Here is a 25,492-nt window from a genome sequence, read left to right as displayed (position 1 = left end):
GATGCCCTGTATGGGAAAATTCCTGCTAAGGATTTTCTGCCACATAGATATTCACATAAGCAGCGTTGCTGAATGTAATTTTGTTCAAGAGAGTACTCCTCTGTGCAAAAGGAATTCCTCCTTTGCCTCAAAACGACTCACTCAGAGCTTAGGTGAACCTTCCATAGGGAATGCTCATAGCTGATGTCTGCACTATGTTGACCCATTTCCAGAAGCACTATTGGAGTTTTAAAGGTTTGTTTATATTTTTATGTTTTTTATGTTTTTTGAAGGTTTATTTATGTTTTTAGCAATCATATTGTACCTGTGTGAAAACAAACTGGTATAAAAACATAAACACCTAGTCAATCAAGCTAGAGTACGACTTGGGTGCGCAGGGTGCTTCAAACCCCTCCCTCACATCCTGTCCACCCAGACACTCAGGCGCCTAAGGAGGGCTTCTGTGAAGAAGCCCGCCAAAGAACGGCGAACAAAGGAACCAAACCTGGTTTGGCGCGCCAAGTAAAACACGAGAAAGACCTTTACAAAAAGAAATTGCAAATAAACCCGACCAGAACCAAATAAAAATAAAAGGGGTCCAGCGGGTTAGAGTTTGAGGCTACCCCCATAGCCTCTAACGGTACCAAGGCTATTTTCATAGCTTGCGGTAGAATAAAAATGGTAGATACCACTGCCTCCAGCCAGATCTTAGAAAAAGGGGAGCATACTAATGTTCCATGAGAATCAGACAAAAGGGGATCACTATTAACCCCTCCAGTACTCTATTGGAAGATAGGTTGTACTGGGTCTGTAAATTTAAAAAGACTAGTAAAGTCAATGGAAACTTTACATGTTCTGGGAGACAGTAGTCAGTCCCAGAAAATGGAGTTTAAAGCGGGAAGTCTGAAAAGACAACCCTGTGTCACTGCACTAAAGGTGCTGGGTGACGCACAGTAAAAAGATGGTGCCTATGGGGTGGGTGAGACTCCAAAGTCCATGAGCACACAATGTACAACACACAGCAAAACACATGTAAGAGGGGGGAAAAGGCTCACACTCTTACCAGGTGAAACAGATTAAACCCTAGAAATCCAGCAACACTGCTGAGGGACTCAAGAGATAAGGGAAATTAGCCATTCTGGAGAATTCTCCCTAACAACCCGTTCCTCAGAATATGATGCAGGTAACCATGCTTCTGGTGGAGGAAGATGACCATCCTTCAGGACTGCAGTAAGACAATAGTTGACACATTTCTTTTACTGTCATGCGTAGTAATGGCTATATTGCGGTTGATCACATTATGTGTTTCAGGGCTACTGATTTTTCACATATTTAGTATTCAGTTCCATTTCTAGTTAGGAATTAATTTCTTACCTAACATTTCTTACCTGACAGATGTTGTTGTTTGGGGCTGACTTGTTTATCAACACCCTGAAAGGTGCTGTTTGATTGCTCAGGTGCCCAACTCCTAGCCAAGAAGGAAAACAGAACACACTAGCTCATCATGGAGAGATGTCTGGGTTACACCAGTAGTTGAGCTCCTAGAATACCAACATGCTCTATGTGTTGTTTTTATATCACATTAGGAAACACCTGCTCAGATACCGAGACTCTCTTAGCACCTATAAACAAGAATTCACCAAAAGAAGCAACCGTGTCCTTCTTAGACAGAATCATCCAGGATGAGCGATATGCGGTTGGAAGTCCCTCTGCCAGTGACCTACTTCAGTTGGACAAAACTTTGTCTAGAACGCTATTATGATCACAAGGACTTAGGAATAGCAAGCACCAGTTACCAAAACGTCTTATTTTTTCATGTAGTACAGCAAGTATGTCAGAGTCCCCATATGCCCGCCTGCTCCTTCCAGTCTCCCTCTCCTTCCTTATCAAACCCAACAATTCTGAGTTGTCCTTCCACATAGGATGCTTCATTCTAAATCCTACATACAATTCCAAACAATTCCATAAAGTTAATGAATACCCCACAACATGTAACAACTAGAAATAACTGTGCGCTGATCCCGAAGATGTGGATCCTACCTCAGCCCTGACAGTGGATTTTCCAACTGGGGTGCATCCATCAATTGAAGTCTGTCACGACCCTCGCCCAAAACCCCCTCTGGCAAACCCATTGGCCAGGTGGAGTCAGGACTCGGGCCTCTAGAGCCTGGCATCCTCTTCAAAAGCCCTCATGGGGCCAGTCTTGACACCTATGGCGCCAGGCTCATACACCATGAAAAACAATGTGCTTGGGAACTACTTTATTGTATTGTCAGCCAACATGGAGGCATCCACATAGCTTGGTTCCTAAGAACCAAGCTATGCAGTCTAGTGTTTTGGGTGTGGTAGCCTAGGGACTACTTTACCTGGACTATTTTGTTGGGGCTATTTAAACCACACCCGAGCAAGACAACACGCTTCGCGTTACTTTGCAGCTTGCAACGTGACGCTCACTGTGTCCAGCTATTCCCTCGAACCTCAGAGAAGCAGAACCTGCAAGGAGACAAAAGGAACATCATCAGCAGCAGCATCTTACCTGCAGTCTTCATCTTTAAACACTCGCAGCTACTGAGAACAGCTTCCACGAATCTGCACGCCTCCCGGACAGAACGACCTGAAAGAGGAAGATAGAGGCAACATTAAAGAAAGCAGTAGAGACATTTACAAATTACGAACTGCTCAAAAGGCTTACCTGGTTGGTCGCCTCTCGGCTGGCACCACTCCGGCATTCCACTTGCGCTGAAGAACACCGCGACCTACAAGGAAGGAAAACACAGGTTAGCAAAGGACTTTGCAACGCTGCGCATAACGCTTACTTACCGCATCATAGCGCTCTTAATGTGCCATCATTTACCAGAGGGGCTCAAACAAGCCAGTTCGCCGCGCTAAAGCTCTGCATACCTAAGGGAGAAAAAAGAGACATTTTAAACAAAGAAAGGCATGCAGGATAGCAACAAAACTAAAGAACAGCAATAAGACCTTCCTGAACAATATCAAACGGGCCGACGTCAGTGAAGTAACTGGACCGCACTCGCCCATGAAAGACAACGCACCCCTGCAAAGAAGGCAAAGAAGGCAGGACGGTGAGCACGCCTAATTCTACCACAAGGTGAGGAGAGGGCACCAGAGGGACTGAAATCATACAGGGGAGGAGGGAGGATACCTACCCCAGTCGGTCAGTCTTGAACACAGTCCTTCTGTATTTTCAGGTAGAACCTTCCCCGCAGACCACATCAGGGCAAAGCTGAGAAGCATACCAGCGAGTAACCCAGCTGGGTGGCGTCCCTGTGGATACCAGGTGAGCGTAACAGAATCAACAAAAGTGCCCATTCATCCAGTGTGAGGGTACAGCCAACAATGAATCCTGACTGCATCCTGCTCCGATTTTAAAAGTCCAAACTCCTACAGGTCATTATTTTCAGCAGGTCAAACCTCAGACTGGATTCCCTTGCAACTCAACTTGGCCCTTGATCTTTCATCTGATAAAAAGACTAATTCATACTTTTAGTAAGCATTTTGACCTTTTCACTATACCCTCTCAGAGAATGTAATGGCTATTCCTAATAAACACCAGTTCTTAAATATAGGGCCCTATTCACTAACTGCATAAATGAATAGAAAAATGTGCATCTTGCATCCTTCTAATTCCAGCCTGAACCCCTTAGTGTCATCTGGCGATTTATTGTTTACTAGCAAAAAGTGAACGAGTTCTGTGGACAGATATGACAACACTCTCAACAATTGTTGAAATTCAATGATCCTGTAAGTTGTTCCAATTCGCTTATCGCTTGATGAGCTTTGAACTCTGAAGTAAACTGCGCTGAGAATGGGTTTCTGTGACTTGCTGACATACCCCGGAGCAGACGTTGCGGGGAGGCAACAGTTGGTGTGCTGCTGCATACTGGGACCTACTGTGCTCTCTCCCTACCTGTCCCCTTCTCTTGGTGTGGTGCAGTTTGTTGTGGTGCATTACGTTGCAAATGTACCAGAAACAATGCTGGCGAAGGTTGAAGACCGGTCCTTCAATAACCACATTGATGTTTGGCCGATTTCAGGCAACCGTCTCATTTGTGAAGGTGCTGAAATCCATTTGAATGGGAAGGGGTGTCCAAATGTTATATAACCAGTAATATCCAGAAGCTCCTAACAGGAAACTATGCAAAATTTGGTGTAGATTGGTGAAACAGTGTGGAATTGTATCAGGAACAACGCTTCACCAAGCCACAAACCCACAAACAAATGTAGAATTATGCTGAAATCCGGGGAAATGGGAGGTGTATCACCCAGCCACAAACACACACACTTTTTTTACTTTTTCTGAAATCCAGGGAACAAGTTGGTGCGTCAAAATGCGTCAAAATGTCGTGTAGCCAGTATTGTCTGGAGGGTCATAACAGATAACTATGCAAAATCTGGTGCATATTGGTGAAATGGTGTGGAATGTATAAGGAACATTCATAAAGCCACAAACCGAACCACAAATCAACACATTTCACCTTTTTAAATATAGAAGATATATCTGCTTGGCCCTTTACCAACCCTAGGTTGCTTACCACGTGACTCTGTTATATTATGGGTGTTTTAACTTGCATAGCCCAGCACTAATGCAAAGCTAACAAAAAGGGAAGTCATCTTTACCCCATGCTCACCACGCTAAATGGAATTTACTGGATAACGGATATCGTAGAGGCTGGCTAAAGAGCATTAAAAAGTTTATCTTCTCTTTCACTTTCACCCAGCCATTTCCAGTCAGTCACTTTCGCCCCCACCGCACAACACCCTTCTTCAGAATGAGGCACAGGATTTCAATGAGACGTTCATGACTTCACAGTAGTTTGCTTAAAAATGTAGGCGACCATGACTGTGCAGTTAAGGGTTGTGGCAGAGCGTCCTAAACAGAACATACATTAAGGTTTTACTCTCCTATTGGGGAGTAACGAGTAATATACAAGAGATTTTTATTGTATATTGTAAGAGATTTATGAGCTGCCGCTCAATTCTAGAGTCTTCTTGTCCTAAATCTCCCCCCGTCTCACCTGTGATCGGGATCTCCCTTGTTCGGCCGCAGGACTCTTCCTGTGGATGGTTCGGGTCTTGAATAGGCTCGCCCGAGCCTCGTCAGGTTGCAGGACGCGTTCAGAGTTCCGGGAAGTTCGTGGTTCCAGGGTATCCAGGATAGCGATGAACGAGTAAGAAGGGGGGGGAATCCAGGAACAGGATAAAAGGCAAGGAAGGATGTAAGAGGATCAAAGGAAACCAATGTAGAGGGTAAACACACGTCGGGTCACTACTGAAGATAGTGTTGAGATGCGCGGGCCCGCAGGGGCGTGACCAATTTATAGTACGTGGCACGACGTGAAAGCTAGTACGTAGCACGGAGCTTGGTACGGCCATGTTGGGAGGAACAAGGAGTGCAAGCCCTTCGTGAAAATGACCATGAGGTCCAGAAGGGGCAATTTCGCCGGGTCATGACAGCATGCCCCCTCCGAAGACTGGTTCCTCCAGGCTTGCCTGGGTGAATAAGATGGAATCTTCTGAGCAAACGAGGGGTCTTTAAATTAGAAACTGGTTCCCATGTTCTCTCGCTAGGGGGGTAGCCTTTCCACTCGACCAGATATTGTAGTCAACCCCTCCTATACCTGGAATCACATATCCTGGACACCTCATATTCCAACTGGTCGTCCACAACAACAGGTGTGGGTTTGAAGGGTTTTCGAGTAGAACTAACGTAGGGTTTCAACAGGGAAGTATGGAAGACTGTATGTATCTTCTTCCAGGAATCCGGGAGCTTAAGTCGGAAGGAGACAGGATTGATGATCTCCTTTATAGAAAATGGACCATAATAGCGAGGAGCTAATTTGTTTGGTCGTAGATGTCGAGGTAACAGTTTCAAGGCTAGCCAGACTTGATCACCAACTGAATAGGAAGGTGATGGTCTGCTCATAAAGTCTGCATATCTTTTGGTTCGAGTCTGGGCCTGTTCTAACTGATCCTTGGCCTCTCTTTGTAAGTCGATCAGCGTCTGAATCCAAGAGTCAAGGGTAGGTACCGGAGTAGATTCAGGAAGAACTGATGGTAAAACAGACGGGTGATAACCTTGACTGCAATAGAAAGGGCTGATCTTGAGAGCTGAATGATCTGAGTTATTGTAGAAGAATTCGGCTAAAGGTATAAGGAGAGACCAATCGTCTTGAACCTTGGTGGCAAAACAACGAAGATATTGTTCCAGGATTTGATTTACTCGTTCCGTTGCCCCATTGGTTTGTGGATGATAGCCTGAAGAAAGGGCACGTTGGATTCATAGAACACGACAGAGATGTTTCCAGAATTGTGAACTATACTGATGTCTCCGATCCGAAATAATCTTGGAAGGAAGGCCATGAAGACGAAAAATATGTTCCAGGAAAATATCAGCAAGTTCTGAGGAAGATGGTAGTTTATACAATGGTGTAAAATGAGCTAGATGAGTGAACAAGTCAATGGTTACCATGATGGTTGTATATCCTCGGGAAGGTGGTAATTCAACAATGAAGTCAGTGGCAATAACTTCCCAGGGTCTGGTTGGCAACGTAGGTTGTAGAAGCAGACCCGCCGGCCTCTGATTATCGTATTGGTTCTGACTACAAATAGCACAGGTCTTGATGTATTGAACTACACTGGACTTCATCCCTGGCCACCAGAACTGTCTTTGTATAAGACAGAAGGTGTTGGTTACTCCTCGATGGCCGGAGTGAAGAGTATCATGGCATAGATTCATTACCTTCTGTTGAAGTTCTTTTGTCGGAATGACCACTGAATTGTTCTTGAATTAATATCCTTCCTTGATTGTTAGACGCCAGGGATTTTTCTTCGATATGTCCTTCCAGAGTTCAGATAATTGAGTCTGTACTCTGATTTCTTCCAGGAGATTGATCGCTGGAGCTACAAAGATTGTGGGTGGAAACATTTTAGGATAGATCTTATCCTCCAAGGGAACGTAGTTGGGACGCCGAGAAAGGGCATCGGCAATCAAGTTTTGCGATCCAGGAATATGTGAAATTTGAAATTGATATTGAGCAAAGAAGTAGGCCCATCGAGCTTGTCTACTGTTCCTGCACTCCATGGATTGCAGGACCTGAAGATTTCGATGATCAGTACGGACTTGAACTGGATATTTAGCACCTAGGAGTAGATGTCTCCATTCAGTGAAGGCATGGCGAATAGCCAATAACTCCTTCTCCATAACTGAGTAGTGAGTCTCGCTGGTGGTCAGGGTCCGTGAGAGATAAGCAATGGGATGTTCCAACGTATCATCGGATTCTTGTTTTAAAACTGCTCCTATGGCGTAATTGGAGGCATCAGTTTCCACTAGAAAAGGATGATTTATGTCAGGTTGTGCCAGGATGGGGGCCTGAGTGAATTCTTCTTTCAAGCGTTGGAATGCCTTGTCTTGTGGTATAGACCAGTTAAATGGAACGTCTTTCTTCAGGAGATTAACAATGGGTTGAACAATCTCGGAAAAGGTGGGAATGAATTTCCGGTAGAAGTTGGCAAGCCCCAGGAAGGATTGTATTTGCTTAACAGATGTTGGGGCGGGCCAAGCCAGTATGGCCTTCACCTTTCAAGGGTCCATACTAATTCCTTATGAACTAAGGACAAATCCCAGATAGTGAACTGATGTAACACGAAACAAACATTTTTCTGGTTTGGCTAAGAGCTGATTTTCACAGAGACGTTGAAGTACTGCTTTTACATGTTCTTCATGTTTCAAGGAAACCTTGGAGAAGATCAATATGTCATCCAAGTAGACGATAACATTGAGAAATAACATGTCAGAGAACACCCTATCCATAAAACGCTGGAAGACTGCGGGAGCATTAGTCAGACCAAAGGGCATGACTAGGTATTCAAAGTGACCAAAGGGTGTTCTAAAGGCTGTTTTCCATTCGTCTCCTTCCCAGATACGGATCAAATGGTAAGCAGCTCCAAGATCCAGTTTCGTGAATATCACTGCACCTCTCACAGCTTCAAGGATATCCGAGATCAGGGGTAGTGGGTATCTGTCTTTCAGGGTGTATTGATTTAGGCCCCGATAGTCCAGGCAAGGTCTAAGCTCTTTGGTATCCTTTTTTGGAACGAAGAACAATGAAGCACCAGCTGGTGATTTTGAAGGTCTTATGGTGCCGTTCTCAAGATTAGTGTCTAGGTATTCCCAGAGGGCTCTCTTTTCGGGTTCTGAAAGGATAAACATCCTGCCAAAGGAAATCACTGCTGAGGGTTCAGTATCTATGGCACAGTCTTCGGGTCTATGTGGAGGTAAGGATTGAACAATGGCAGTAGAGAATACATCAGCATACCTTTGATAGATCTCTGGAACTTGTACAATATTGGAAACCATGAGTGGTGTCTCTGGACACCTTGGTAGACTTATAGGAGCTGTGACTGAGGTATCCAGGCTTAAACAATGGCTCATACAGAACTCCGAGCCCAGGAATAAGGATCGGGCCGTCCAGTTAATATATGGATTGTGCCTTTGTAACCAGGGCATGCCCAGAACCAAGGGGCAATGGGCTGATTTTATAATGTCAAACACAATTCTTTCTTGATGATTTATGGAAAGATGGATCTCCCTTGTTTGCAGACTTATGGGTCCTGAGGAAAGAGGTCTTCCGTCAATTGCTTCCACTGGCTGTGAAAAACTTCTTGCTTCATATGGAATGTTATGACTTCTGACACAATCTTGATCAATGAAGACTCCCATTGCTCCGCAATCCACCAAGGCCAGTATGGGGTAGACCGCGTCCTTGGATGGCGATAAAAAGGCCTGGATCGGGAGCTGGCGTTTCCCGAGTGTCGGGGATGAGCCCGAGGACACTCTTTAACTAGATGTTTATCTGAGGCACAATACATGCATAAGCCTGTGTGTATCCTTCTTAACCTTTCCTGCGGGGAAATTGGTCCACGAAAGGCTCCAAGTTGCATGGGTTCAGAATCAGTGCTCGGATTCCTGGCAGATTCTGTCCTTGTAGTATTCTCTGGGGAGTTTCTTTGAATTGAGACTTTATTCTTCTTCTTTTTGGCCTTTCTTTCTTGGATTCTGAAGTCTATTTGCATAGACAAGTCCAGGAGGGCCTGGAATGAACTAGGACGTGCCACCCTGGCTAACTCGTCCTTGATCTCTTCATTAGACCTCTGCGAAACAAGGTAAAACTGGTTTCCAGGGGCCAGTCCGCCTCTTTGGCTAGCTGTTTGAATATGGTAACATAGGTCAACATGTCTTGGGATCCTTGTTGGAAGTCAAGTAACTTCTCTTGAGCACTGTGGACCAGCTCTGGTCGGTCGAACATGGTCTTGAGTTCCGCAATGAACCCTTCATAATCATCCAGGAGAGCATCCCCTGAATTTAGAAAAGGAGTGGCCCATGTAAGGGCATTACCGGAAAGATGCGATATTATGAAGCCCACCTTAGCCCTAGGAGTTGAGAAATAGTAGGGCTTGAAGGTAAAATGTACCAAACAAGAATCCAGGAATCCACGTAAGGTCTTTGTTGAACCATCGTATTTATCAACCACTCCTCCCAATAATACGCTGTCGTTGTTCGCGGGGTCACGTGACAAGACAAGCTGTCTTAGCGCTGCATTCTCGGCTTTTAAATTCTGCATCTCTGTGGGAAGTTCTTGCATTCCGCGCATCAGGTCCTGAATAGCATTCTCCATGGTAGAATCCGTATTGATCGTTTGGCGTCTCAAACTGTCGTAAATCTTCCCCTGTCTCACCTGTGATCGGGATCTCCCTTGTTCGGCCGCAGGACTCTTCCTGTGGATGGTTGGGTCTTGAATAGGCTCGCCCGAGCCTCTTCAGGTCGCAGGACGCGTTCAGAGTTCCAGGAAGTTCGTGGTTCCAGGGTATCCAGAATAGCGATGAACGAGTAAGAAGGGGGGAAATCCAGGAACAGGATAAAAGGCAAGGAAGTAAGAGGATCAAAGGAAACCAATGTAGAGGGTAAACACACGTCGGGTCACTACCGAAGATAGCGTTGAGACGCGCGGACCCGCACGGGTGTGACCAATTTATAGTACGTGTTATTTGTGAGATATTTTATCATCGAGCCAAACATTTTTTTTAGAAATTGATATTTAAACAGCAGAATTGGGAATGTAATCTGACACTAAATAATTGAGTATCACATGTTTTATTTGAACATATAGTGAATTATTGAACTAAAAAGAGTATAAGCCCATACAATTTGACTAGGCCAATATGGCTGCCAGTTTTTAGTATCTACAGAGACCAACATAGGTTGATCACATGATCGTGAAAGAGTAGGTTTTACTTCCTGTTTGACCCTAGATAAACGGCTCAGAATCCTAAGGCTGAAATTTTAGCCTGAAGAAGTCCCGGGGGTGGGACAGAACACGTGGCGCTAACACTACGGCTATGGAGCCAAGCAACAATTTGTAAGTGCATGCTGACTTGTTTTTGTTTTAATGTTTATTATTGAATAAAAGTTACATTTTAGCACTATTTTGTGTCTGAGTGCTTTTGCTTCAAGCTGTATGTGGAAGTGTATTTATTGACATACAAGTGCGCTTTACTGAGATAAAGTCTAGTTTGAATTAAACCACATTTTTGCAATTCTAGCACGATTATTTCAGTTGATTTCCACATTATTAGTCTCTGGAGTCCATACACTGATAAGCCTTCCTAGGAATGTTTGACTGCATCACAGCCATCTCACTGGTCGATCTTCCTCTGAACTTGGTCAGTATGTATTCACTATAACAGTTCAACTTCATCCCCTTGATTCAAAGTTGTCAGCACCATCAAGTCACTGCAAGCACCCTACTTGATGAAATACTAGATACCTACCAGCAGGGCTCCAGATAATATTTTGAAGTGGGAGTATTTTACTCCCTATTTTATGATGTTGGGAGTAAAATGATTTTTTGGGAAGAAAACATGTAAGTCCATTTCCTAATGGGAGTATTTTATGAGCGAGTAAAAATGTTTTAGCTGGAAAAGGGAAATGTTTTTTAATAATGATTTCTTTGTACATTGTTATTCATGCAAATTAAAAGATAGAAGGTTAAGAATAGTAGTTTCTTCCTCTGGCATTACATGCACTACTGTTCCCAACCTATCCATGGAACTGTTTGGGTGAAAGCACACGCACAAGGTCCTATGTGTCTGTTCCCTTTTTTTTGTTGTGAATATTTGTACGTCCTTGTGGGTAGACCGTCTATTTTAAAGGCCCTCTCAGTGGCAGTGCACTCTCAGCCAAGCCTGGCATTGGGCAGACTATTCAGTGCTCTGACGATTAGATTGATTCCTGAACCCTAAAGCTCCTGAGCCAGGTGTCCAGCGGTCTTCCTTAGGTTAGGGTTTGCATTTCAGGATTGATGGAAGGATGGTTGATCAGACAGGAATCCATCGCTCTAGACTCGGAACATTCAGGAAATCTTTTTTGGCTTCATTACATTGTAACTTGTGTTTGTTTGCAATTATCTTAAATATTTTCAATATCTTCGATATGTTATATTATTCATATAGTAGAATTATTACATGCGATCAAATGCTTTTTCTATCCTAGTGTCCACGGATTTCCAAAGATTTAACAGCACTCTGTGGACGCAGGTGAGCCATTTTGCGACAACCCGGATCATCGCACTGATTTTCAAGGATACACATTATGGTTATTTGTGGTTTCTGATTTCAACCATCAATTCCCGTGTCCAGAACTGTGTTGGTTTGCACAATTAATTAAGGTGCACAGTGCTCCTGCATAGTACATTGTGTCATCAAAGCAGTTCCAGTTATTCCAATGATATCCACGACTGGACCAGAAAATGTTATACATATAAGGATGTCTGGATGGGATTGAAAAAGAGCAAACCCAGCTGAGAAGCATTGGAATGATGAACTCCTATGTGGAGGCTACAGGTAGAGCACAGGTATTGCAGAGGTAGCTGGAATCAGCAGCGGTAACATGCGTGTAGGAGGTTTTTGGAGGGGGATAGGTAAGGTTGAGTGAAGCAAATAGCAATTGGCAAGATGTTCTTTGGAGATCAGGGTCCATCATGGAGTGTACGGTGGAGGGGGCATTAGTAATGTGTTCCTGAGCCAGGGTGCATAGCAGATAAATTACTATTTCTATTCCGGAGATGTCATACCAGCTATTGATTGATCACTATTTAATGCATCAGTGATGCTTGCCCTGATAGAATTAGGTTATGCATGGGAAAGCGCAGGTTCCTCACTATTCATAATCAGCAAATGCCTTTCCAAACTATTTTGCTTGTGATAAACAAAATCCAAGGAATCAGATGACTTGGATTCAATTGTTAAGCGGTCTCATATGTGTTCTTTTTCTATGAAATTCCTCCTCGTCTAATGTGACTATCTGTGTTTGTTGTTGATCCTGTCAAGAATTCGAGTGGAATCAACACGTGGCAAACACACATATGTTTTTAAAGGGATTATTAGCACTAGTTACAGGGTTCTATGTTCTTAAGCCAGCAGTTTTTTGTCTGATTACTTTTTAAACTACTCATTGCAAAACCGCTCATCGGGAAAATGGTCTATTGGCGGTTCCCCGGCCTAAACCTTCACTTCCCTATTATTTAATCCCCATCCCTATCCCCCTACCCTTTTTATACCCTTATACACCCCTTTATTTTTCAATTCGTTTTTTCAATTAATATTTTAGGTAAAAAAAACGAATCGAAAAAACCCATTGAAAGACTACTAATTGAAAAGCATTTTTTGAAATATTGGTGGCCCCCTAAACCTACCCTTCCCTATAATGTAATCCCTATCCATAACTCCCTACCCCTTTTGTCCCCTTACACACCCCTTTATTTTTCTATTTGTTTTTTCGATTAATTATTTTCATAAAAAAACTAATCGAAAAATAACCTGCTGGCAAAACGACTGTATACCATTTACAGATTGGGGCAAACTATTAGTAATGACAATACATGACATCACTGGCAAAAAGAGGGCTTCCCATTTGCTTACTAGTTCAAATTTGTAGCTTACAACTCCCTTTCCTAGATTTGTCCTCATGGTGGACGGTCAGTTCACAGTCTCCCACAGTCCTGGGGTTTCAACTGTCCTCACACTCCTTTTGTGTCTCCCTGGTTGATACGCACAGCTATCCTGCTTCTCATCCTGGATGTTGGAGACTTCCTTGGTGTTGGAGCTTACATAAGTTCTCCTGAAAGGCTCGTACAAGGGTAGAAGCTATGGCACACTAGTTGTGGACAAAACTGCTGGGCTGTCTCGTCTTCTGCATCCTTGCCACCTGCCTGTCACAGGGACCTGGTATTTTTCTGTAAGGCCCCACGGCCTTTCACGCGCACCTTACAATTACATATATATTCGCTATTTTATCGTGGGTAGACTCTCAAAGCCATTCTGATTCTATCATCCAATCATTAAAAAAAAAACGACTGCACTATAAATGAAATCTCTTCCAGCAGAGAGGGAAGCATTTCTGGCTCTATACCTTTAACGTCACCTTTTGTCACCCTTACATGATCATTAGTGAAGGCATGCAGTACACCACATGGACAGGTACCACCCCCTGAGACCTGCCGGCATTTCTTTCATTTAGGAACAGAGACTGCAATGGCTCAGCCCAAAAAACTAAAGAAATCAGATGTGAAATGGAGCACCAAAAACAGTGTGAACTAATAAAACCAGTCATAACTATATGGCATGTTATGTGTGAAAAATCCTATTCTGGATAGAAGTAGTATGAATCTAAAGGCAGGGGATAGGAGTTCTTAGGGCGCCTTGAGAAGGGGTATCCAATCCACATGCTCCCTATTATAGACTCTTGCAACCATTGAGAACATCACACAGGTGTCCTCAGCACTTCTGTATGCAGCGGAAGATTCCGCCCGGTCCTTAATATGGGGAGCATCTTGAAAAGGCTTGATTAGTGATGACTGCCTCAAATAGGATGTGTCGACTGGTGGCTCTGCTGTGCCAGACGGGTGGAAGCAAGGATGTGGGGTACAGAAGAAATCTAGTCCACAAGGCGTCAGGTGGCTCAGTCAGATGTCCGGGTGCAACCTTTCTCCAAACTGTCTTATAGGCTTCAGTGCTTGTGGTAATGCCTCTGGGGGCAGCGTGGTCTGCTTGCCAATACACAAGGCATATCCAATCACAGAGCATACTCTCACCACTCAGATAGTTATTCAAGCGTTTCCCAATCAGATCATTATCCAACACAACCCCAGCCCCCCTCAGCTATGAAAGGGGTTTACAGCAAGTTATATGTCAGAGTACAGAGGTGCAGGGGAAGGTGAGAGCATGGCAGTGCTGGTAGGAGTTTAAGGACAGGAGAGGAAATAAGGAGGGGCAGGGGAAGAGGAGGAGTACAAAGAGAAGAAGAGAAAAGGGAGTGGAGAGGAGAGAAGTGTGGGAGGAAAATCATCCTAAACCTTTAAGATGTTCTTATTTAAAAAAATAAAAAAATAATCACATGAATTATTTATAGCTTTAAAAAGGATGAAAATCAAATTACTTTGCTTTATACGTCCGCCAATCGGTCAAGAAGGTTAAACAAAATGTCGTCATTTGCTTTTATTACCTTAAAACTGACACAGAATTGTACTTTTTGTTCACAGTTCTGCGAAAGACCTCTGGGCGCAGAATGCTGAAACACAGGTGTGTATGTATGACTTTGGGAAGGGTGAAGCAGCGGGAATATCTCTTAGGTCATATCCCTTTCTGTGTACTGCTTCCTAAAGGAGGCGGAATGAGTCGGCTAGTGTTCGAAGCCCTTGCATTCGTAGTCATAGGGAGTGCACAAGAAGACGCCCTGGCAGCCGCAAGACACTCGCATGGCTACCACAGGTCACATTTATTAGCAAAAAGGTCAGGAAACAAAACTGTTGAAAGTGTTGAAAGTCACAAGATAGGAGAACAGTCGTCCCAAAAACGCTCTTCCCCCTCTGCGCCATGTTGAGGCTAACTTAATGACGTTTCGCAAGTCTTAATCAGCCTGAACACCTGGTACCTGTCAGCATCAACAATGGTGATTATTATGTACTGCCCTCTGGGTGAAAGTCATGCTTTATAATCCAGCCTAGAGTAATCCAGCCTAGAGAGAACCAGGGCTCTGGAGTCAGTGAGCTTCTGGGTGAAGGTGAGAAAAGGAAGAATACCTTTAAGGAGGTGCAGTTGGAAGTGGGACATTTTGGCAATGTCCCTGATGTGTGGAGAGAAAGAGACAGAGGAGTCGAAGATGACCCCAAGGTGTTTTGCCACACAAGAGGGTGAGGGCACAGGGGCAAGGGAGTCTGGCCAGAGTGAGAGGTGAAAAGCAGGAGCAGGGGGACCAATGAAAAGGATCGCCATCTTACTGGCATTCAGTCACAGATCACAATCAGGGATGAGCGAGGAGGCAGGGGGTGGCAGCCTGAAAGAGAGCTGCATATCATCCACGTAACACTGAAAGATATAGGAAAAGGTAGCGATCAAGAGGGCCAAAGGGTCATATAGACATTGAAAAACCAGGGTGAGAGAATAGAGCCCTGGGGAACACCACGTGTGGAGAGTGTGGTGGTGGAGAGGAAGGAACCAAGTTCAACCTGGGAGGGTCGGTCCAAGAGGATACAGGACAGCCATGCCAGAGACTGATCCATGATGCCCAGGGTATCACAGAGATGAGTGATCATGATGTTGTGGTTCACTGTGCCAAAAGCAGAGGAAAGAACAAGGAGAATGAGGACAGAGGGAGAGTTAGTGTCAAGGTTGGAGAGCAGATTTTCACAGGTGTTCAGGAGAGCAGTTTCCATGCCTCTGGCTGCTCTGAAGCCAGACTGATGGTCATGGAGACAACCAAAAGCTTCAGTGTGGAGGGTTAGCTGGGAGATAGCCAACTTCTCCACAAAAGGAGTGACAGAAATCGGGTGATAGTTTGCCAGAATTGAGTGGTCGTCAGAAGGCTTTTCTAGAAGGGGTTGCACAAGGGAATGCTTGAGAGGAGAGGGGAAAACTCCAGAGTCAAAGAGTGGTTGCAGTGATCGTCCAAGGCTGGAGCAAGAAAATCAGTGTTGTTCTTAATGGTTCTGGAGGGTCAGGGAGACACCTGTTTTGATCAGACTTTCATAGACCGGACTTGTCTGGAAACCTCATCAGGTGTGACAGGTGAGAGGGAGAAGAGAAGGAGAGGAGAGGGGGTAGCCAAGGAAGGCCTGTGGGAAGTAGAGGGTGGGAGGGGAGCAGAAGAGAGTGAGGACAGGGTGTCCTGGGTTTTAGTGGTGAAATGAGAGGCCAGGGCTGAATAGAGGGTTAAGGTGGGTGTGGAAGAGCACAATACTGCAATTGGATTGGCCAGCTCCTTGCAGATTTTGAATAGTTCCACTGTGTTGTTAGAGGCCACAGAGATGCAGGCTTGAATATAGACCTTCTTTTTAAAGTGGATGGAGAGTCTATATTGCCTTTGGAGAAGGTGGCAGGCCACTTTGTCAGAGGGTGTACCTGACACTTCCCATTTACGCTCAGCTGCTCTGCACTTGCGTTTCTGAGCGGCCAGATCATAGTCGTATCAAGAGTTGCACTTTTTGGCAGGCTTCATGTGGATCCTCATTACCAGGGCAAGGATGTCCTGAGTTTTAGAGATAGAAAGTGGAAGTTTGGAAAGGGCTGTGTCAGGATGTGAGTCAGCCTCAGGAGTAGGTGGTGGCAAAGGCTGCCACTGACACGCGCTTCATAGGACAAATGACCACAAATAAAAGTGGCAGTGCTGGGTGGGACTTTGCCAGAGGGACAGGAAGCTTCAAGTGAGAAGAGAGAAGAAAGTGGTCAGTCCAGAAGAGAGGAGCAGTGAGAGGATTAGAGAGGGGGATGCCTGATGAGATGAGAGCATCCAAGGAGTGCCCTGCAGAGTGATTCATACTAGAGGGAAGAATGAAAAGGGAGAGAGAGTCGTAAAGGTTGCGGGAAAGCTCTGAGTAATCTGGAGAGTCCAGGTGGATGTTGCGATCCCCAAGGAGGATATGCTGGGAGGTAGAGAGGAGGAAAGAAGAAGTGAGGTCAGCTCTTTAAGAGAGGCATAGGGTGGCCTGGCCAGGTGGCCTGTAGAAGGGGACCAAGGTCAGAGAGAAAGCAGGAGAAATAGAGAGCATGCAGACCAGGCTTTCAAAGGAGGAGTAGGTTTGGATAATGGAGGCAGGAATCCACTCAGGAAAGATCAGGGCCATTGTGCCACTGGGTCTGTTGGACCTGGGCTAGGAGAGGATCTTCTAGCCATCAGGGAGGAGTGTGCCACAACTTGTGACAGAGCTGTCCTTAAACCATGTCTCGGTAAGTGCAAGAAAATTTAGATCCAGAAGTTCAAGGAGGTGACAGCAGAGCGAGAGTTGAGAGTAGCAATGTGGAGCAGGTTCTCACTCTTGAAAGAATTCCGGAGAGAGACACAGAGGAGAGGGGTACCCAATGGAAGTGGTAGAGGAGCCTGAGAGGTAAAGAGAGGAGGAGGCAGAGGAACCAAGGAGGTTGTGAATGGCGATGGAGTCAGTGAAGTGGTGGCCGAGGGTGGCAAGGGAGCCAGAGAGGCAGAGGCCAAAATGACAAGAGTGCCAGGAGAGATGTATTTGGCAAGGGAGCCACAGAGGTAAATGGCAAAGGAGCTAGGGTGGTGGAAGAAGGTGGAGGAGGAACTAGAGAGAGAAGAGGTAAAAGGAATGGCAGAAGGAAGAAAGTTGATAAGGCGAGGGAGGCGCCTATCAAATAGTAGTAGGTTGTGCCGAGGCCCCTGTTCCAGGATGGTACCATTTAGATAGACAATCATGATGACTCTGGAGGACTAGAAAGAGGTTAAGAGGACATCCTATCTTGTACCCATCTTGTACCACCATTAATAGGTGAGGAGGACTAAGACGAGAGAAGAGCAACCATATGAAGGGTACATAGGTCGGGTGAAGGGACGACAAAGAGGCTGTCAGTGAACGTCTCTCTGGAGGAAGCACTGAAATAGGTGTCAGCGATGGGAAGTCGTGGGTTGGGGATCAGTGTGTCCTTCTTAAGCTTCTTCCTATCAGTCTTAGTGAGAGGAGAAGGATAGTAGATAGAGAAACAGAGAAGAGGGGGGAAATAGATAGCACCATCGTGGGTGTAAAGGAGGGAGGTGAGGGAGGCGTAGGAAGGAAAACCAGCAACCAGGGTGCTCAGGAAGGCTATAGGGTGGAAGGAGGGGTGGACAAGGGAAACACAAAGGATACACAAGCGCTAGGAACAGGCTAAAAACAGTAGGTTACAACAGCTACAACAGTGCGCAGAGAACAACAGAATAGCAGCATGCAGTGAGAAACAACAGTGAAAGCCGGCTCAGAACACCTTACGGGGGACTGTAAGGAAAGGTGGTAACGGAGGGGGGCACCTAGAGAAGAGCCTAGTGGACAACGCATATCATGAGAACAGACCATTATCACTAGACTATAAGAGGACTGGCTCACACTCATCAATTCTGAGGCCCCCTTCCGACCCCTGCGTTGCTCAACACCGCGGCCTTGTCCTGCAAGGGCTTCAACATCACTTGACAGTCACTGCTGGTTGACAGATGCCTGCTTCCCCTGCTGACACCTGCAGACACCATCTGGAGCTGCTTTTGCAGGAGCTGTCCTTAGCCTCACAGTCCTTTGCCAAAGGGGCTGCACGGGCAGGGGGCTGCCCTGGGAGTGTTGTTAAAGAGGTGTACCAGGTGGAGGGGGAGGCTGCGATAAAACACAAATCAGCTGGCGTAGGGCAAGAAGGGAGGCGAGCTGGGTGAGAGGGATGTTGCGAGGAGAGAGGAGTGGAAGGGAAGCACAGGTGAGCGGACAGAGGGAGAAAATAAACCAAAAGGGAAAACAAATTTTGTTTGCAAATAAACGAAAATGGAGTGCTCAGGCCTCTAGATGTGGCTTAGCCTACCGCCTGATCACAAAGACTACTTGGGAACTCAGCTGCAGAGGCCTTGCTGTGGTGCAGCTTCCGATGTTGACGAGGCTGCAAGGAAAAACCATTTAGCCGGCAGAGGGCGGGAAGCGAGGCAGGCTGACTCGAGAGGGACATTGCAAGGAGAGCGGAGGGGGAGGAAAGCAGGAAAGCAGGAGCAGAGTGTGCAGGTGAGCGGGCAGAGGGAGAATATAAACCAAAAGGGAAAAAACATTGATAGCCAAGATTTCAAATAATCTGATGGTAATCCGCTACAAAGCAATCTAGATGATTATAATTTCAGGCAGATACATAATAACTGGCTGCTACCATTTCCATCTCAGTTAGAACCCACCAAATGAGGATGAAATGCTGTGACCTACAATACCTACAATATTTGTACACAATTTCTGCACACCTGCCTTTTGTCTAACCCATTCCTATTGTATTTCCAGGCATATTGCCACGAATTCACCTCGGAGTGGAGAAAGCTGAAACTCGATGTGGTGCTTTGTCCCGTGATGGGCCCTGCCTACAACTTGGGATATTTGGGAAAACTACTTTGTAAGCTAAAGCATCCTATTTCTTTTTCTCTTTTATTTTAAGACTCAAGATTGGTTACAGTTTTTAGGCCCAATGGGTTAGTCCATCTAGTTGGATCACATGTTATGTGTTATGTTGATGTATTTTGTATAATAGCACATTAACAAAATGTTTTTTTATTGCGCTTCTTGTCAGAGTCTAGCCTCTAAACGCGGAACCAGGTTTCAAACTCCTGTTGCTTAGCATTGTCTTGTTTCCTAGACAAGTTTATGTTTGTTTGTTTATAATGCGTCGGAGAGTACGCTGCCTCTGAGCTTTCCTCTTGATCACTGTAATAGTTTTAGAGAATATATACTTTTCCATAAATAGCACATTGTGGCCTTGCCATGGGAGAACCAGACCTTCTGGTAAGAGAGTGGGAAAAAAGGGAAAAGCATTTGGGGGACAGAATGCGTCAGAGTGAGAATGTTTGGTGTTAGTGTGGGTGCGTGTTAGTCTAAAGTATGAGTTATGGTGAGAAACAAAACATTGATGTCTGTGTTATGATACCATTCAAACTGTGTTTCTAAGACAGCCTTGTAGTATTATATGATATATATATATATATATATATATATATATATGGTATATGGTATAGTTGTTTTAGTGCTTGATGTGTGAGGGGCTCAAGAGCGTATTCGAGCAATCCTAGAAGGGTGGCATGACATGACACAGGTTCATGCCCTTTCCCCAATGGGCAACCTAGAGGTGTACACAATGACAATAGCATCAATTGCCACACCTGTAGTCTTCCATGAACTAACACCAATCTAAAGTGGCGTTGAACATTTGAAAACATGTGTGACAGTCAAAAGATGGGGGGTGGTTCTGTTGCCATCTTTAATGCATTGGAAGGCACCCTCTGGTGTTTGGACTGAAGCTGTTGGTCAGGAAAGTCCAAATCTATAGAACCGGCCACTTCCATATGTGCCAAAAGAAAATAACACAACCCCACAGAGAAGGATCAATATGATAACTAGTGATTGACAGGCATGTGTTGTATGTTCACGCTTGGAATACAGTAGGTGACATGATTGAATTTTAAAATAAAAATTAAATTGCTAAATCACTGCAGTGCTCATTGGCAGTTTTTTTTTTACACCAAATGTGAATTACAAACCCCTTTTCACTAATCAATTTCTCTCCTTTTGTGCTAAATAAAACTTCTGACAACATTTTGCAGACATTATTAGACAATATCCTACTAAACACAGCGCTAGACTCAATGCCAGTGGCACTCTGCAAACAAATACAGAGATTCGTAGTATTTTTAGAGAAGGGGTCTGCAACCTTTGGATCTCAAGATGTTTTGAAATACAACTCCCATCAGCACTAGCCATCATAGTCTATGGTGTGAGATAATGGGAGTCTGATTCTTTAACATCTGGAGAGCCAGGGTGGCAGGCCCCTTACTTAGTTACCTGTAGCATATAGATAGGACAGACACAGAGCATCATTGACGGTCATGGGCAGCACTGACTTGTCTGTCTTGGATTGGTTAGCCACAGAAGTCGCTGTGATGTGAACTCATGTACTTACAGAGCTATCACATTTTCCCTTTAGCTAATATGATACCTGAACGAGAGGGGCCTACCCTTTGCTATGCACACACACGTTCCTGTCTGTCTGCAATGACCGCTAGTAATATGGGTGGTCTGTTTATGTGGCACAAATGCTCATGTGTTTCATTTACATGCATATGCTCACACTATATGTGTAATGTCAGCAGTGGTGCACTTGTAGACCCACTCTGTGTTCAAAAAATATTTCTAGAACAATATGCGCTCATTACTTAAATACTCAAAGAATACAAGGAATGATAATCAAATTACAATCAGTTCAAATAAATGTCTACCTAGCGGAGTAGCTGTAGAGTAGCAGTCTCTGCAGTCATCCCGTCAGTCCCTGCTACAAGTGTTTCTTCTGCTGATACTGTTTTGCCAGTCTATCTACCAGCTCCTTGCTGAGAAGGCTGGTCTTGTTTAAAACCCCTCTCCTGCCGCAGAGCGGCCGCGGAGTAGCTGCAGAGTAGCAGTCTCTGCAGTCTATGGCAGCGAGGGCAGCTCGAAGTGGAAGTGAAAGTGATCTACGGCCCTGTCCTCCTTTGCTTGCAAGCCCTTCTCCTAAGGCCGAAGGCCGCTGGCTTCGGAGCTCGAATAAGCTTAAGATAAACCCAATGGCTCTCTGCCCTGGCCGAGAGGTGGGTAGCCCTTGTGCGCTGGATTCACCGCGCTCAGAAGACTCCTAAGCTGGATTATCTTCTGAACTGCCCCCAGCGGACGACGGCTCTGGAGCCTGCCTGCCCACTCCATCTTCCACCCCCCGAGTAAATCCTCCGTTGCCGATGGCGAGTCTGGCGGCACTCTTCGGAGAGGGACACCGCCGGCTGAACCAGGTAAGGAGGCAGGGGAGGGTGGGGAGCGGGGTGTTGTGGAGCCGGCCGCCGTTCTCCCGCACCCATCTGCGGGGAAATTCAAAGGAGAAGCTGCACCCCCTATGACATTGCTTGACAGTCCTGAGGCGGCTGGGGGTGAGGGGGCTGCACCTCTGCACTGGGACCCCACCCGCCCGCCTCCCCTAAACCAAATAGAGGTTCATATTCAGCTCCACGCCCCCCGCCCTCAAGTGGGTCGCAGGAGACCCTGGGTGAATTGGGGGGCTTGCCCTCATCCTCTCTGGTTCAGCGGGAGGACGTTGAGGAGTGGGCACCTCCGGGGTGCTCTCCCCTGGACACTTTGCAAAACGGCCATGAGCATTCTCGCCTAACGAAACTGTTATACTCATCCACAAATCAGCGACTGCAGAAATTAAAGAAAGTGCCTGCACGAAGAAAGCGATGTGCCCAGCTTCGCCAAAGGTCAGGCAAAAAAGCGCTGCCTAGCTCATGCTTGAGACCTACCAACTCCCCTCTAAGTCCCACGAAAGGAGAGACAAGACCCCACGTATCAGCATTGCTCTTAAAAAACTTTTTTGTCAAATTTCAAAAAAGAAAAGATGCAGTATCTGAGGAAATCTCTGACGCCGAAATCTTGAGTGCCGTTGGTGACCAGGCAATACCTTCCAAAGCCCTCAGAAACCCTCTGCGTTTAGTGGGGGGCCAAATGCTCACCTCGGCAGGAAGCCGCAAGGCCGTGGCTCCCCACCTGTCTTCAGTTAGGAGGCACTTTGGGTCACCAGGTCCGTCTACAAACCAAGCGCTGCGGTTGCTTAAACCTGCACCGCGGGTGTTGGAATGTAGTGGGTTCCTGGCTAGTCCCGGTACTCCACCCCGGTCTCAGGCACTAGACCACTCCAACCTCATAAAAGCTACAGCTCCTGCATCAGTGCACTCAGCCTCTTCACTGTGTACAGTCGCCCTTCGACTGCCCCTCTCCAGCCGCTCCCTGTCTGAATACAGAGGAGACATCACTACAGACTGGGGGTGGGAAGAACAGTGATTCTGTAAGGCTGCTTACACCTTTGCCTCAGTCCCCAGTCCACAACAAGGGAAAAAACAGTCTTCGCCCCCCACCTGACTCGTGCAAGGAGAGTGGCAGTGGTGATGCACAGTCGGGTGTGAACCCTGGGTGGCTGCATCAACCTGAACCGCCCTCGACTTGTGCGAAACCGAGTTCAATGGCATCTTAGGAACAAATGCCCCCTCCAGCCAGAGACTATGACAGGTTTGGGACTGCCCCCGTCCTAGAAACACCGAGAGGTCCTCGCATTAAGCAAACTCCACCAAGGAATCGACACCTAAGCGAGCTACCATCTAATACCCCCAAAAACTCTCCGGGTAAGACGTCAGACCTTATTTCGGTAATGTCAGCAGTCACCATTGCACTTGCACCCTTTTGTAAACTGTACAAGTCCATCAAAGAAACCCTAAAAGATCATACATCCATCACAGCTATGATGAACAGTAGAGTGATTTTCCTCGAAGGCTACATCAACGCACTAAACAGCCAAGTGGAAAAAGGGTCTTGTAACACCTTAATAGAGCATCCCCATGCCAGTTCAGAGGATTCTTCTTCTTCTTCTTCTTCTTCTTCTTCTTCTTCCTCTGTCAAATCTACAACAACTGCTGAAATCTGCACACAGACTCTCCCGCCTACGACACGTCGTAAACCTGAGGTTTATACTCCTAAAATGAAAAACAGTATCAAAGGCACCGCGACCACAAACAACAAAAGGAAGCCCGGGAGTTCACGCTCTAACGGCTCTATCAACAACGAGGCAATTCTCATCTTGCCCGTTTTGGAAGATTCTGCAATGACGGACCTGCCACCAAAACATCCTTCAAACAAAGACTTTGCAATTTTCGATGGCTTGAAGGTCAAGGACGAATCAGCTAACACACAGCAACTGCCTCGAGCCGAAGACCTCGTACATAACGAGGGGGGGGCCTCTATCTGGATACCACAACCAAAGCTCCAAGAAAAAAGCTCTGGTGGAAAACCCAGTGCAACTCTGGTTGGACGACCAACCCCAGGCATGAAGGCGACGATATCTCCTCTCGCCAACCACTTCCAAACGTGTCGGAGGAACCTGCTGCAGTCGACGATTTGATGAAGGTAAGTATCTCCTTGGTTTCAGAGGCTGAAGACGAAAAACCCTCCTCCCGGTACCCCGGGAGCTGAAGGAATCAGTGAACCCTTGGGTTCAGTTAAGCCCGAGCAAACGGTATGGGTGAATTCCCAAACACATGAGAAATCTAGGGTGCGTTCTACAAATTCCCTGAACATTTTCTATTAACTTTGAAGTCTGTACATACTTGTTGAAGGAGAAATCCATTGGAACTCTGACTTTCCTGTATCTGTGCCTCAAGCTGACCTGCCTACTGTAAGATACACAACTAGTGTCCTTCTCCTGCTTCTGAGATCAGTCATGCCTTAATATAAGGAAGGACTTTAGAAGTATATGCCTCTGTCTTGAAATTAGAACAAATGTTACAAAGTACTTGCTTGCTAAAGGTGTTAGTGTTATAACTGTATCTCCAAAATAGAAAAAGTTGCAAAAGTGTCCTAAAGTTCTTATTTGCCTGTGAATTGCTTAATGCCATTCCTAAAAGTATAACAAGGTTATTTACTTACCTTTGAATTCTGTTCCTCTCTTCTAGAAAGTAACTGAGTTGTTATTGTTTTATTATTCCTGAAACTGAATAAATGTAAAAGCTTACTAATAGGGTCTTACTCACTGTGAATTGCATAGTGCCATTATAAATGTGTAACATTGGGATCTGCTTGCCCTGGACTGCTTAGTGCATTCCTAAAATAGTCTTACAGTGGCCACAGCAGAGTGATGCAGCAATGGGCGAATCCCATGTACTCAGAGAATGCTTTGAAAACCTGTCTGGTAAATGGAGGACCATTATCTGATTTTAGGATGCATGGTATGCCATACGCGGTGAACATCCTGTCAATGGCAGGAATGTTGTGGTATGCAGAGGTTGATGGCACTATTTATACGTCCGGGAAGCGGGAGTATTCATCTACGGCTACAAGGATGTGTTCACCTCCTTCCAGTGGTCCGTAAAAGTCTACTGCAACTTCGTCCCACGCCTTCTCTGGCAGGTCTGTCATGGACAGGGGTTCTGGACGTGTATGTGGGTTGAGGACAGCGCAGGTGGGACAGGTCTGAAGGAGCTCTTCTACTTGGGTGTCTAAGCGGGGAAACCATACCTTTTGCCTGTCCTGGACATGCACGCTCATCACAGGAATCTTCTCCATCTACTTCATAGGAGGAGTCGGTGGCGCAATATGAATTGAGGGGAATGTCCAGGATAATACTTGCATGCGCTTGAAGTGCGAGGAGTTTCGAGTGATGTGTTTCTTCTTGCCCTCAGCTGTGACACAGCAGCCTCTTACTTGCGTCATTGTCAGGGTTTGTTTGTTGACTGCAGCCATTGCCTTTCTTCCTTGTGGTTTAACGCACTATGACAGTGTCTCCAGGCTCCAGGGTGCTCAATCGTGCTCTCCTGTCTACGTCTGTTTGCTTCTTTATTCATTCTTTGCATCTTGAGTCTTGCTCTCGCATTTCAGCT

General features: G+C 45.7%; 1 protein-coding gene across 1 annotated transcript in view; it reads left to right on the top strand.

Moving 5' to 3' along the window:
* LOC138548298 (vitamin D3 hydroxylase-associated protein-like) overlaps positions 1-25,492 on the top strand; it is a 428,655-nt gene that overhangs the window by 299,220 nt on the left and 103,943 nt on the right. Inside the window, exons 11-13 of the mRNA XM_069642266.1 lie at positions 11,549-11,592; positions 14,595-14,634; positions 19,344-19,452. Coding sequence (XP_069498367.1) covers positions 11,549-11,592; positions 14,595-14,634; positions 19,344-19,452 — 193 coding nt within the window. The remainder of the gene's footprint in view (positions 1-11,548; positions 11,593-14,594; positions 14,635-19,343; positions 19,453-25,492) is intronic.

This window comes from Ambystoma mexicanum, chromosome 1q, assembly GCF_040938575.1.
Source record: "Ambystoma mexicanum isolate Mex_15411 chromosome 1q, UKY_AmexF1_1, whole genome shotgun sequence".
NCBI classification, from domain to species: Eukaryota; Metazoa; Chordata; class Amphibia; order Caudata; family Ambystomatidae; genus Ambystoma; species Ambystoma mexicanum.
The sequence above is the reverse complement of the archived record's forward strand: the minus strand, read 5'-3'. Positions and strand labels throughout refer to the sequence as shown.